The sequence below is a fragment of the Sparus aurata genome, chromosome 23 (assembly GCF_900880675.1).
Source record: "Sparus aurata chromosome 23, fSpaAur1.1, whole genome shotgun sequence".
In the NCBI taxonomy this organism is placed as follows: domain Eukaryota; kingdom Metazoa; phylum Chordata; class Actinopteri; order Spariformes; family Sparidae; genus Sparus; species Sparus aurata.
Genome location: NC_044209.1, coordinates 4,267,375 through 4,282,355, shown reverse-complemented (window position 1 = coordinate 4,282,355; position 14,981 = coordinate 4,267,375). Strand labels below are relative to the sequence as shown.

The window sequence follows — 14,981 nt, the reverse complement described above, 5'->3', positions numbered from 1 at the left end:
GCTACAACTGCAAAGAATTCAGGACACAAAAGAAAACATTCAGAAACAGGTAAATGTTAAATCAGCTGTTTCTGTAGTTTGTGCTGTCTGATGATCTTCACCAATCAATCAATAAAAACTTTACTGTCATTTAGCTGTACCACCAAAGGTAGAGCAGCAGAGATTAGATTTCTCTGGGATCCCATAACACAAACGCAATAAACACACACAATATATAAATATAATAATTTAAAACTAAAACTATGACGAAGGCTCATGAAGTGCAGTAGCGCGCATGCTCCAGATGCATGTTCATTCATGTCATATTAATGTGAGCGTACCTGTACAAACAGTGGTATGGTTTGCATGTTTGCAATCTCTCCTCTGTTTATGGGGTCTCTTGCCAGAATGTGAAGTGCTCCTGTGCATCCCTCTACTATTTCCTCCATACGAACTCCATCCTGATAACAGAAAAAAGACAGAAAGACTGAGGAATTATTTGAATAGAATTTGTGGAATTTGTAGACAGATCAACGTCAGGATAACTTTCCTCTGGGTGACTTTTCTAAAAAGTCTTATTTACATATAAAACATGTCAACTGCCAATTTTTGCAATCTTACCCAGGTTAGAATTTCTACAAACACTGAAGGTACTTGAAACTCTATGGATCATATTCTACTAATGTAGCAAACACAGCCCAATTCCATTAACATCCCCAAAACAAGAAGTCAAATTCGTTTTTTTAGAACAAAGAATTTCCTTCCACTCACCTTCCACAAAATTATCACACACCGATGCTAATCAGAAAAGGGACTTTGTTATTGTTCTGTTCTCTCTTGCATTTGTGGCAAAGAGAGAACAGGACAGAGTCCTGCTTGGTGGATGGAATGTCACCACACCTGTGATGCACACCCACTATCCCACGAGGAGAAAACTGAAACTGGAATGTAAATCCTTCAGTTTGTTTTGTTTTTTGCTCTTCTTTTCATCATTTTGTTCTTTCTGCACGTTCATTGCATCCTTTTGTCTTTATTCACTTTTGCCCTTTTTGCTTGTCATTTAAGTTTTAATTTCCCTTTTTTTTAGCCAAGTTTATGCCTAGCTGATTTAGAGAATGAAAGTATATTACCAGCTTATTTAAATCTTTTTCTCTTTTTTATCATTAAGGCTTTCTTTGAAGACTGTTAAAAGTTGAGTTTTACAGCAGGTGCTTTCAAAGTTGCCATGAGCCTGACAGCAAGAGATTCTTGAAGGAAGTCGGTTGGCGGACTACTCTCGTGGAACAGCTCGGACAGACACAGCGGTAGAACTGCTGCCAGCCTCCAGAGTCCATCGAGAAGAGGTCTGAGGTCATAAGATCCATAGTTATGGGTCTGACCAAGCTTTCTGTGTCTCCAGCAAAGGCCTTCACAGCTAGAAGTAGACATGAACCATCTTCTGACTGGGTTATAACGTATGGTTACATTGTAACCTTGGTTCTCTGAGTGAAGAGACTATCTCTCCACTCAGTTACATATTCCATATGTACGGGGCATGACCCCCGCTGCTTGTCAGGGCACTTGGATATTTCTTTAAGACACACCGGCTTGCCCGGCCACGCCCCATTGCGTAGCTATAAAGCACCTGCGCCGGCGTGTAGTCACTGATATTTTGAGCGAAACGTGTCTCCGAGCGGCCTAGGGGCTGGAGAGATAGTCTCTTCACTCAGAGAACCAAGGTTACAATGTAATCATACGTTCTCTATCGTCTTGAGACTATCTCTCCACTCCATTACATATTCCATATGTACGGGGTAGATCTTTAAGACACCCTGTGAGGAGACGGTGCAACCCACAATCCCATGTGCAACAAACGAACTATTTACAAATGTACACTATATACAACTCCCCGGAGAAGGCCCTGCAAGTCGCTAGGGCCGGCCATGGGAGGGAAGGGCTGCCGGGGAAGCCCGCAAGACGCAGGGCTGACCCAAGAGGGACAGGCGAGGGCCCCGCAAGACGCAGGGGCCAGCCTGTTCACGGAGCAGCCGCTCAATCAGCCCGCAAGACGCAAGGCTGAGGGGGAGACAAAATGCCTACCGTCGGGACGCGCCCAGCACACACTCCCCAAAGGAGGGGCTGGCGGCCACATTCAACCGGTAGAACCTGGTAAAGGTTGACTGAGACGACCACGTGGCGGCAGAGCATATGGAAGCAAGGGAAGCCCCTTGCCACAAGGCCCATGAGGCAGCCACACCCCGAGTGGAGTGTGCCCGGACCCCTGGTGGAACGGGCGCACCTGACAGCACATAAGCCTGGCGGATCGTGTCCACAACCCAGTGCAACAGCCTGGATTTTGACAGAGGCCTGCCCAAACGCCCATGGTCGTAATGCACGAAAAGCTGGTCGGACTTCCAGACCGCCTGAGTACGACGAATGTACGCCGTCAGGGCCCTGACCGGGCATAGTGCGGACTGGCTCTGCTCAACCTCCTCGCCCGCGCAGGGCGATGAGAGAGACCGGAGCTCGACCGACTGAGCCAGGTGGAACTCAGTCAGGACCTTAGGCAGAAAGGCAGGGTTGGGGCGGAGAACCACACTCGAGCCATCTGGGGAAAACCGATAGCAGTCACCATGCACCGACAGGGCATGGAGTTCACTCACCCTTCTGGCCGAAGTGACGGCGAGCAGAAGGGCGGTTTTCATGGAAAGCCATTTGAGGTCAGCACCCCCTAAAGGTTCAAAGGGGGGGGACGCTGAAGGGCTCCAAGGACGACATCCAAATCCCAGGGGGGAACTGCAGGACCGGCGGTACGCACCTTAAGTCGCTGAGCCCCTTGAAGAAACCGGGAAATGGGCGCACAGTCCTCCGTACTCAGTGCAATTTCCCCGATGCGCACTGCCTTGATTGCTGCCACCAACCCTCGCAGTGTTACAGCGGCCTTCTGTGCCTCAAGCTGGGACTGCAGGAACCGCAGGATCTCCTGAGCCGAGGCCAAATATGGGTCCACCTGGTGAGACACACACCAGGTGGTAAACACCTGCCAACGGTATGAATAGGCAGCCCTCGTGGAAGGAGCCCGGGCATGCTGGATTGTCGCCACCACAGGCTCCGTCAACCCTAAGGCCAGGAGCCTGTCCTTCTCAGGGGCCAAGCCACCAGCCTGAGCCCCTCTGGGAAGGGGTGGAACAGGGCTCCGTTCGCCTGGGAGAGCAGGTCCCTCTGGTGCGGGAGCTCCCATGGCGACCCGTCCAGCAGGGGTGGAATCGCTGAGAACCGCAGCATGTGGGGCCACAGAGGAGCCACCAGTATAAGCCGCACATGCTCCGCCGGAACTCTTCGGAGAGGAGGCTGGAGAAGAGTGAAGGGGGGAAAGGCGTAGAGCAGAACCCGGGGCCAAGGATGCGCCAGAGCATCCCGACCCATGGGGGGATCGTCGTTCCTCATGGAGAAAAGGAGCGGGCAATGCGTCGACTCCCTGGACGCACACAGGTCGGCCTCTGCCCTGCCTAGGCGGCGCCCTATCTCGGAGACCACTTGAGGGTGGAATCTCCACTCCCCCGGCTGGGGTCCTCCCCTCGACATGATGTCCGCCGCGGAGTTCAGTGCCCCTGGCACGTGCACGGCTCTGAGCGAGAGGAAGTGTGGGTGAGCCCACTGCCACAGGATGGTTGCGGGCTTGCACAGGGCAGGGGAGCCGAGGCCCCCCTGTCTGTTGATGCAAGCGGCCGTCACTGTGCTGTCGGTGCGGACGATGACGTGGTGACCCTTTAACCTTGGCAGGAAACGACGCAGAGCGAGGAGAACCGCCCTCAGCTCTAGGACATTTATGTGCTGACTCAGCCCCCGGCCGGTCCAGACACCGTTGACACCACAGCCTTCGTGTACGGCGCCCCACCCCAAGGAGGATGCGTCTGTGTACACCAGCTGGCGATAGATCACTGGACCCAGGGCTCGGCCCAGCTTGATGTTTGCTGGGACCTTCCACCACTGGAGGGCCCTGTGAAGCCTCCGAGAGGTCACCACTTTGGTCTTGTGGGGCCTCTGAGGGCACAGCCCCAAGCCCAGCAGACATCTCTGCACGGGCCGCATGTGTAAGAGGGCAAGGGGGACCACCTGCACCATGGCTGCCCTTAGGCCCATAAGGCGAAGGCAGAGTCCCCAGTTGACTAGAGCCTGCAGCTGGAAAGGGGCGAGGCAAGTCCTGAAAGCCTGCTGCCTCTCCAGGGTCAGAGCAACCGTCGCACTCCTCGAGTCCAGGACCATCCCCAGGAAGGTGGTCACCTGGGAAGGCTCGAGCCTGCTCTTCTTGTAGTTCAGGCGCAGACCTAAGCCCTGAACGTGGTTCAACAGCCGGGCTACGTGGTGGCGGCACTGCTCCTCCGAGACTGCACAGACCAGCCAGTCGTCGAGGCAGTTTAGGATCCTGATCCCTCCCTGCCTCAGGGGGGAGAGGGCCGCATCCACTTTCTGATCTCCGGAGGGCACCTCCCTTATAGCTTCCTTCTCCAGGAGAGTGGACAGCTCCGCCTGCAAGACTGCTCTCTGTTGAGGATCGCCCACTGTTGTAAAGGTGGGTGTCCTTGTTACCAGTGGCCGGTGCAAAAACTGGATACGGTAACCGCGGGTCATGGTTGAGACCACCCACAGGTCTGCCCCCAGGGCCAACCAGGCCGCCCTCCCCACAGCCACCGGGCCCCCAGCCAGGGCTCGTTGGCTGTCAGGAGGGCGGGGGGCGCCTAGAGGGACTCTGAGCCTTAGCAGGTGGTCCTCTCCCTTTGCCCTGTCGGCGGTACCTGCGCTGCCGGAAAGCCGCCAACTGGAGTCTAAGGTCCCCTTGACACCATGTTGGGGCTTCTGGTGCCGGCTGAGGCCAAGACGGTCTTGGCCTCCCAGAGCCCGTGACGCACCTGGCCAGGCCACCTGAGACCTCCTTCGCACAGCGACGGCTCTCCTGAGCCTGCTGTATCTAGGCAGTAGCGTGGGGCCCAAACATCACGGTGGGTTCCACTGGCACCTTAAGCAGGCAGTCTCTATCCCCCTGCTGAAGCTGGGACTGAGCGCCTGACCACCCAGAAGGAAGCTAAGGCACAGCCTGCTGCCTCAGCCTGCTCCTTCATCACTAAGGAGAGGCATGAGGAGGACATCCGCAGCTCCTCGCCAACACTGGTGTCCGCCTGAACCTGGTGAGACAAGTCGCGGAGGTAGAGTGACAAAATGGCCCCGGTATTGGCCAACCGATTCTGCACCGCCATAGCCTTATGTAGCTTAGCGAGCAGACTATCCATAACCCTGCAGTTCTTGCTAGAGCAGGTGGCATTACCGAGGATGGAGCTGGAGGGATAAACTAGTGGAGTGAGGGTTCGGTCCACTGCAGGAAGTGGCCCACAGGCAATCTGGTCCCTGTCGTGGGTAGCAGCTGGAGACTGGAACTGCTGACACAGCAGCTCTTTAAAGTCAGGTAGGAGGGGCACCTGGGTTGATGCAGGGCGCACCTCCATACCCTCCTCGAACCTAGAAGATGTGGCCCCCGGGTTCTCAGGCAGGGCAACGCCCAGAACCCTGGAAGCCCTGTTAATCACCTCCTCGAACCGGTGGGCCAACTCCCCTCTTGTCACCTCACCCACTGTGCGCTGTGCACAAGAGAGGTCATTGTCATCAGAGGAAAAGACGGTTTTCACATCCACGTCCTCCTCCTCGGCTCCTTCTTCTTCCCTGCCTGACCCCGAAGCCGGGGGCGGGAAAGAGCTAAGCGGAGGCCGGACCACCATAGGCTGGAGTGGAGGCAATGGGGCCTGCCAGGCTCCTAAATACTTCCTCCTCCCCTCCGAGGCTGCCGCCATTCTCCCAATTTTCTGTCTCGGCCCCTCAGAAACATGGGAGCCCGCACGCTTTGCAGCAAAAAAGCGACGGCGAGCCTCCCTAGTGCGTGCAGGCAGAATAAAGCAATCCATGCACGACTGAGGATTTTCCTTAGAGACCAGAGCATGCTTGTGTCCCAAACAGAGCACGCAGTTATCATGCCCATCCTCTAGGGGCATGGCCGCCCCGCAACCCACACAGCGATGTCCCTCCTGGTCTGCCATACTGCCAGGGGCCGGAAACCGGAAGTACTTCGCCACTTCCTGTTTACCTGCTAGCCGGTAGCACCGCAGCCCTCTTGTTTATTATTTGTTTTTGAGTGTACTCTGCGTGCCGGCCGCTGTGAGGGCCGTACGCTCACGAGGGGATGGGAGGAGAGTGCTTGAACTGGGAGAGACGTTCGCCGCCGAGCTCGTCAGCCCGCGAGCCGCGGGCAATACGCCGGGGAGAGGACGCCGCCAAGGCCGGGAGCCAGACACCTCCGGCTCCCAGACCAGGTGCGCGATGTGTACCCCACTAGCGCGTCAGCTCACGAGCCGCGAGCAATACGCCGGATAGAGGACACTGACAATACTCAGCGCGTATCCCCCGAGCGCGTTAGCTCGCGAGCCATGAGCAATACGCCGGGGAGCGGGAGAGTGCTTGAACTGGGAGAGACGTTCGCCGCTGAGCGCGTCAGCCCGCGGGTCGCGGGCAATACGCCGGGGAGAAGACGCCGCCAAGGCCGGGGGCCGGAGACCTCCGGCTTGCCCGGACCAGATGCACGATGTGTAATTACCCCACCGAGCGCGTCAGCTCACAAGCCGCGAGCAATACGCCGGGAAGAACCCACAGCCACCACTGCCGGGAGCCAGAGAACCTCCGGCTCGACTGGGCAGGATGATGGCTCCGCTGAAAGAGGACAGAAAGAGTTCTGCACAGCAATCCAGGGAGGCTGCCAGAGACAGACGCCCCGACTTACACTCTGGTAAGTGGATACACAGCTGTACAGTCTCCTCTCTTTCCTTACTTTTCCTTACTTTCTTTTTGTTTCCTGTAGATTGTGTGACACTGCACCCTGACGCACAAGTGGAGATCAAACAATCAGTGACTACACACCGGCGCAGGTGCTTTATAGCTACGCAATGGGGCGTGGCCGGGCAAGCCGGTGTGTCTAAAAGAAATATCCAAGTGCCCTGACAAGCAGTGGGAGTCATGCCCCGTACATATGGAATATGTAACGGAGTGGAGAGATAGTCTCGAGACGATAGAGAACTGGGTTGATGTCAAAATAACAATAATAATTATAATATTCTCTTTTATTTTACATTTAAATTTTGTCTTCCCATTCAGAATTAATTATTAGGTGTATAATCCCTTCCACCATTCCCTATTTTAGTGCACAACTTTGCTTACTATGAAAATGTCTGTTTGATGATCAGTCATTTCATTTCAGTCATTGTGTTAGTATAAATTAAATCAATAAATATTTTCATTTAGACGCAGCAGCTGATAATTTCACAAATGATATGTATAAAAAGTTTCCTTCAAAAGGTCAGTAAAGCAAGAACTGAGAAATGTGATGTCTTACAACTGTTTTCTGAAGCTTTCTGTTAGTTTCAATTTATTTTTAGCACTATGCCAACTGTAATGTTTGATGTATGTTTTCAACGTGGACCCCAGAAAGACTAGCTGCACTTCAGGGCACAGGGAATTGGGATCTGATAAATAAACAAAAAAAATAAACCAGCAGAGAGACTTCAAAGGAAGCAATGAACCAGCTAACCTAATTACAGCACTCACACTACTAAATGTGTTCTGTTTACTTCTGCTTTGTGATAGCAGGTCACTTACTCTCTGCAGGTTGTCCTCTTTTTAATCTTTAACTTTTCAAAGCCTTATATAACCATTTGAGAGTGCAGATAATGCAGATGATAAAATCTCACATATGCGCCCTCCTCATGAAGAGACGGCATTCATCAACACCCAACAAGCAATTTAAGATTTTCTTTCAAAATGCCGCCGTCTTACAACAGATCGAGAAGTATCTGCTGCCATACCACCAGACTAGGGAGCAGCTTCATTTTCCAGCCTGTATATGTGGCAGGATTTCAAAGATTCAAACATTGTTTTGTTTTTTCAGAGTAAAATGATACTTGAAATTGAAAAGTTGATATGATGAGTAAATCTAAGTAAAACTGTATCATTTTACTACATAAACCTAAATAAGGTGCTAGCTGGTGAGAGGGTGATTGCCAGGGAACTGACTGTTTCTGGTAAGAAAGCACAACACATCTACTTGCCATTGGCCAGATTGTATGTAATTTCTAGTAGAGAAACATCTAAATATCACAGAATAAAACATGTTTTTTGTTAACCCTAACTGTACACAAGTAGGAAGATATTTATTATAAACATACATGTTCAAACTGTATTGCAAACTTACACATACTTTACATGAGCGGTTGAGTCCCCAAGCTGTCATCAAGGCATGTTTAATTGCTTCGCTGATGCAAGCATCCAACATTGCTCACATCTGATATTTATACAAGTACTGTTTATAATAATAATAGCTCATCAGACATGTGCCTGAAATAGAGTTATTAAACTATGATGGTTTATGTGGTTTTCTATTACTTTCTGTACCTCACCAGGAAGCTGTGAAACACAGATAGTTGAATGTTGGTGCTACTGATTAAGACAATGATAAAAACGATTGAGTTGAGCTTGAGGGTTTTCTGTTAAGTGTGTGTGTGTTTGTGTGTGTCTGTGTGTATTATCCAGACCTGGTATGTCTGCTGTGCAGAGGAGGCGTGTCTCTGTGTGTCCTGGTGAGCCTTCAGCAGCAGGTTGACCAATCGTGGAATAGCGCCTGCCTCCCTCAGAGGTGCCTGATTGGACGGGCACAGTGCCAGATTCCGGATCAGACCTACTGTTGCCTAAGGAGAGGACACAGATCAAAGACCTTTCTCCATTTGGGTCAGCTTTAAATTCAACATTAATGCCTTAAAATGGCCTTTCCAGTTGCTATTTGGATCTTCAGCAAACTGCATGCACTGGACTCATGTTTACCAGCCAGTGTGTGATGATTCCTATCAAAGGAAACCACAGGGATGAGAGGAAAAATATCTAACAGCTTTTTGTGGATGGAACTCTTGCTCAGTGCTGAGGAGATAGCTGGGCCAACACCCAGCATCTGCACATCTACAAGAGCTTAGTGCTGTCTCACTGCTACACCAAAAAGCTAAGACACTTTTAAAGCACTGCATGCATATCCTGTAACCCTACAGACATCTGCAGAGGGAAAGCATGGAACATTCCCAAAAAAGTAAACACATTACAAATACAGCAAAACTCAGAAATCATGGGAAGGAAATGACCACATGAAGGTTTTGTGCAAAGGTTTTTGATCCACAACCCTGTATTTGAGTCCAGTCATTCTCTCATTTCAGCAATTGTTCCTTACATCTGCATATCAAATGACCCTCAATGTTCAACCACTGGCACTGTTCATAAGAATTAGCATCATATGTTCAGGCAGACTCAAAATGTATTTTACTTAAAAGTTTAGTGCTAATTAATGACCCTTTTATTTACTTTTAATCAGAATATTTTTTTGAAGTTCTTGTACATTCTTAGATAAAATATAACATTCGAATACGTTTGTTTGTTTAATGAATACAGGTAATGGAAAACCAAAAAAATCCTAAAAGTAAGATGTGTAAATATGTTAGACTAAGTCCCGTTATAGGAGGGAGTTAACAAGCCCAAGACCTGCCAATACAGGCTGGAACCAGTGGGCCAGGCTCTTGCCACCTTTAAAATCACTGACAGGTAATGTAAATAGCATTGATCATCTCATTATAATACAGTGTTCTGCTGGAGAACCTTGGGTTCTCTGAGAAACACGAAGTAAATTAGCACCGAGCTGTTATCCATGCAAAGAAAAGGAGCAACCTGGTTCCTCCAACTGTTGTCTTTCATCAGTCCTTGCATAGCATATCAACATTGGAATTCCAACCTTCTTCTGCAACACCCAGCACCTTTTCTTCAAAGACTGGTAATGTTGAACTGGGCCTAGATAGCATAGCATAACACGGCTCTGGTTGATGTCTTTGTATGCAAAGACCCTGCGTCAGTTTGCAGAGTTGAGAGTTGAGAGTTTGCACACACACACACACACACACACACACACACACACACACACACACACACACAGACAGACACACACACACACATACCTGTATATAGTACATGTTAGTTAGTGGGTTTTCATCATTGTGTTAAATTAAATACTTTTTTAACCTTCATGCTGTCCATTTAATACTGTACAAGAGTGTAGGTTGCAAACTCCAAAATCCTCCGACCATTACAGCTGTTATGGTAATTTTGGTTGTAGTTATTAAGTAGTTTCTGATTTGGTGAACTGGCCATCATTTCCCTTCTCCAAGAGGTGGTGCCCCTGAGGTGATCTAATGTAAAGTTGATGGTATTATTTATCATAATTAATACTTATCCCTGATGATGGTTTATTATTATTGTTAGCCAAATTTAACCCAAATTCCCTATTAATGTTGCATAAAGCACTACAGAACCAATTCATTCATGTTTTTTGTGACAAAGTAGTATGTGTTACACAACTGAAGACTGCCATGATATACATGTTATGTACAAGTGTATGTAAACTTGTAAGTCAATAAAGTAGTTTTGGGATCCAAATCAAAACTCAGGTACTGCATTAAAACTATAATTAAACAATTATAAAAGTTATCTGGTCCTGGAATTCAACAAGTTTAGTTTGGATTCAAACTTAAGATACATAGACAGCCAGGGGACAGAAAACACAGTGGTATAGTATCATCATATCATATCTGAGAACATTTAGAATAATCCCCCAACCCTCTCTGTAACTCACCTACTTGAGCTCTTTAAAAGCTTCCTTATAAAGTCACATTGTCCATTTTTCCATTCCACAACATTACACTCCAATACCCCAGCTCATGAATATACTCTACCTCAAGAGTCAGTCTGTGTGTGTGTGTGTGTGTGTGTGTATGTGTGTGTGTGTGTGTGTGTGTGTGTGTGTGTGTTTGTGGGTGGGTGGGTGGGTGAGTGTGTGTGTGTGTGTGTGGGTGGGTGGGTGTGTGTGTGTGTGTGCATGTGTGTAATTATTTTGAACCAGTGTTTATGCATAGTTCTTTTTTATATTAATCTACATTTTTCCTGCATTCAACGATCCTCATTAAAAGAACTATATCAACAAAAAAGTATCCTACAATCAAACACTTTATGTGTATATATCCAAAGCATGATATACCAGTCACTGTGCAAAAGAGCTCCACTGTTGGCAAAAAACACATCAGTGAGCCACATTGTTGCACTGGGTAACAAGTGCCTTCATTATCATGAACCAACCAGAATAAATGTAAACAAAGTACAGTTTTGCAAAACCACAGATAAGCTATAACGTAAGTTTCTTTATGTTGCAACTCATCCAAAATATCCAGTACTTTCACCTTACAAATACAGAATTACTGACTCGAATTGTGGTCCCCGTTTTGGCAGCCTTCTCACCTTTAACTGGGTTGGTCTCTTGTCTGGGCAATCACTCAAGGTAAATGGTAAATGGACTTGCAGTTGTATGGCGCTTTTTTTTTTTTTTTGATCCACTACTGAAACACCCAGACGAATCACAAAAATCTAAACATTCTTACGATAAATGGCATGAGCACCTCAATTAGACTTGGTTGTATTGTCATGAGTGAGCTGGATTGCATGTGGACAGGGCTGTCATAAAACTAAACAAGTTACCCTGTGCTGTCCTTAAGGTAGGATGTGCACAGAGTGCAGAGACTGATACCCCAGTTTTTGCAGGGTGATGACAAAGGAGAGGTAGGCTGCTCTAGCAATGTGGAGTTCTTCTGTGAAGACAAGGAGGGCAGTATTTGAGTAGCCTGCCTTGAAACCAGACTAGTGGGAGTCGAGAAGATTGTTTTGGTAGAGATATGTACAAAGTCGAGTGAGGAAAACACGTTCTTGTCATCCACAAACAGCATCTGAAACCACTTCACCCCAAGCTGACATATGAACTGACAGTTTTAGCCGTTCTGCAACCTGCCAAAACACATATACACCCAGAATATCCAGTGATCAGGAAGGTGTGTGGATGTGTAAAAGAAGGTTTCTCACTTTTTTTCATTTTACTCTTGAAGACTATGATTGCCTTTGAGCAGAGACTGTATTAAATTGTGCCCTGTTACCCCCATTTTAAAGATCACTGATGCAACAATCTTCATTACTCCAGGCCTTTTTACCCTGCCATAACAGTTTTCTATTTATACTGTAACAGCTACAAACATGTCAAACTTTTTGCAATGCTAACCTTACCCTTATACCCTTAAAATATACCAAACTGCTCAATGTATCACTGCACTAAAAGATACAGTATGTAGCACTTCACGCCAGTCTGCCTGTTATTATGTTGACCTTCCCAGCAGGGGCAGGAGCGCACAGAGCAGGTGAAGTGTGAAAGCTGACATTTTGACTAAAACACTAGGTTTAATGAATGCCAAAATCTGAGTAATGCTAAACCAGCAGTAAAGAAGCTTTCAGTGTCTTCTGGATCAGCAGATCTGAAACTGACACACACACACACACACACACACACACACACACACACAGCACACTCACAGAGAGAGAGAGAGAAAGAGAGAGAGAGAGAGAGAGAGAGAGGAAAATGACTAGTGCCTATAAATTCAGATTCAAACTGAACACCCTGTAGTAAGAGTGTCTGCCAGAATTTGAAGGTTGATCCAAAAACACAGGGGCCAGCATATCAACAGACTAGGAGTCAAAGGGAGTCACCACCAGCGACAAGGCCCAGTTCAACTGGATCTTGAGCCTGAAACCAAGATGGTTTGAGTTTTACTTTGTCTATTTCAAGTTTATACGCTAAATGATGAGTTAATGAGACAATTAAGCTTTTCTAAGTTTGGTAAAGAGAGAAACTTCAATTCAGACTGTATGGTTGTATTTTTCTGTTTGGTAAGACAAACAGAAGTATGTATTTAATACGTTTATTATGTTAATTTCTTCCGCTAACAGCTGGCATATATCCCTCAGTTGAAACTGCAGGGGCTATCAGACTATATCATATTGCTGGTACAAAGTGGTATTATGAGACAAGCTGACACTTGGCTAGTTGGTTCACATACTATCTTTATGAGACACCTCTGCAACACAGTATACTGTATATAGACATCGTTGACATAACATTAACACTGTTGATTCTACGAACTCTGTTGATACTGTTCTTTCATTTTTATTGAATGTTTCAGACAAAACATCTGACTATATCCTACAAATGTTTAATGTTTAAACTGGCCCTAGACATTGTTTTGCTTAAAATGTTCCTTCTTAAGTATACTGATTGCACAGTATAATGGCTGTAGAAAAAATACACCATCCATGTATAGGTGGATTCCCTTTAAGCTTCACTTTTACTTGTTATGTTACGTTTTTCCTGTAAAAATGAAAGTCAAATCAAAGCACAAATAAACAGCACAAAAATAACTGTTGCCCACACAGAAAAACTGCTGAATCAAGACACAGACCATGGCAGTGCTGTGGCCAAACATGCTTTAAGTGCTTCGACTCCAGCTCTGCATGTAAACCCCAGAACCCTTGTGTTCTTCAGACCAAAGGACACCACAATTCTGTTGTATTCATTTCCGGTGCGATATGGCAGTTTTACAAGAATTTAATGAAATGGAAATAGCAAATTTGAACGTTTTCTTCCTGAAAACAGTAAGATGGAAATGGCTTTGTTGAATAAATAATGGTTTTAAGTAGTGTCTGCCTTCTATGTTTTTTTAAAAATAACTACATGCCATCCCTGCTGTTTTATTAGGTTCTGTTTTGGTTGTGAAGCTATTAGTTGATGTGTTAAAAGCAGTTTCGAGCATTTCTTTGTTTTTGTCTTCCACTAGTGTGAAATATGACCGATATTAGCTGATATCAAAGAGCAATTTGCCCCCTTCACACGGTCGTCAGTTTTTATTTACGTTCTGCAAAGGCCTGCACAGCAGAGAGAAACAGCGTCAATAACACCAAAACAAATAATGTAAAATGTCTACCAAATCTGTGTGTGTTCAACAACTGCAGTCAAACATCAGTAAGGTACAAATTCTCAGTCCATGATGTTAATGAGCAACTGCAACCTCCTTAAAGTTGACTGCTGATTTATCTCAGGAGTGCAATTTCTAACAATAAGGCACTACGTGACATGTAGTTTATTGTAATGTTCATAGTAAGTAGACTACCAGCACCAGGTCAAAGTTTTACTTTCACATATTTCAACGTCTTTGAGATGGATTGGCACAAGATTTTTACAGCTCTGTGGCGATAAATCCCAATGGCTCTGGTAATCCTCTGACTTCCTCTCGAACCATCATTGGGTGTCAAATACTTTGTTTATGAGCAAATTCCATCATCAGTCTCAGCTGTACTTGCATTTCATACTAATTAGCTATTTTCATTCAAGACGGTGGACGTGGTTAACTTTATGCATGCTACATATCAGTATTGTTATTACGAGCATTTAGCTCATATTCAGCCCAGTCACAGGGATACAAATGTTGGCAGTTAACATTTCTGCAAACCATAGATATGTTTTAACCTGTCATAGGCTACATACCATATTGACTTTTCCGCAATACGCACCGTATAACATTCTCATTACATGTTTATGACCTGACTTCATGTCATAGGGGAGGAGGCAGCCACGTCTTTGATTGCAGTTTGACACACGTTTTTCAGCATTTAAAAGTGTGACTATACTTGATGTTTTCAACGTGTTGTTGGTGGCAACAAAGAATTCATATTTCTGACTGAAAGTTGGTCTGCAGCTGTAGTTGTGGCAACTAAAACCGGTAATAACTAGTAAAATTCTGAAATTCAGTCATTGTAGGTTGTCAATTTTTGACAACCTACAATTTTTGAATGTTTTTCTTCATTAACTCCTGAGGTGCTAAACCAAAGGACCATGAGGTTTTGTACTGTACTCAGTGTGAGAATGACACTTGCAGCTCCAAAAATAGAAAATCAATATGTGGCGGCCAATTTTGATATTGTGACCGCCAATGTGTGAGAAACACTGGTACTGTTCTGTATGATGACAGAAT

At 46.6% G+C, this 14,981-nt stretch overlaps 1 protein-coding gene across 1 annotated transcript in view; it reads right to left on the bottom strand.

The window, feature by feature from the left end:
• The window catches only part of LOC115576063 (junction plakoglobin-like), a 149,493-nt gene that overhangs the window by 26,677 nt on the left and 107,835 nt on the right, over positions 1-14,981 (bottom strand). The window contains exons 11-12 of the mRNA XM_030408555.1: positions 8,586-8,738; positions 321-440 (exon numbers count right to left, since the gene is read on the bottom strand). Coding sequence (XP_030264415.1) covers positions 321-440; positions 8,586-8,738 — 273 coding nt within the window. The remainder of the gene's footprint in view (positions 1-320; positions 441-8,585; positions 8,739-14,981) is intronic.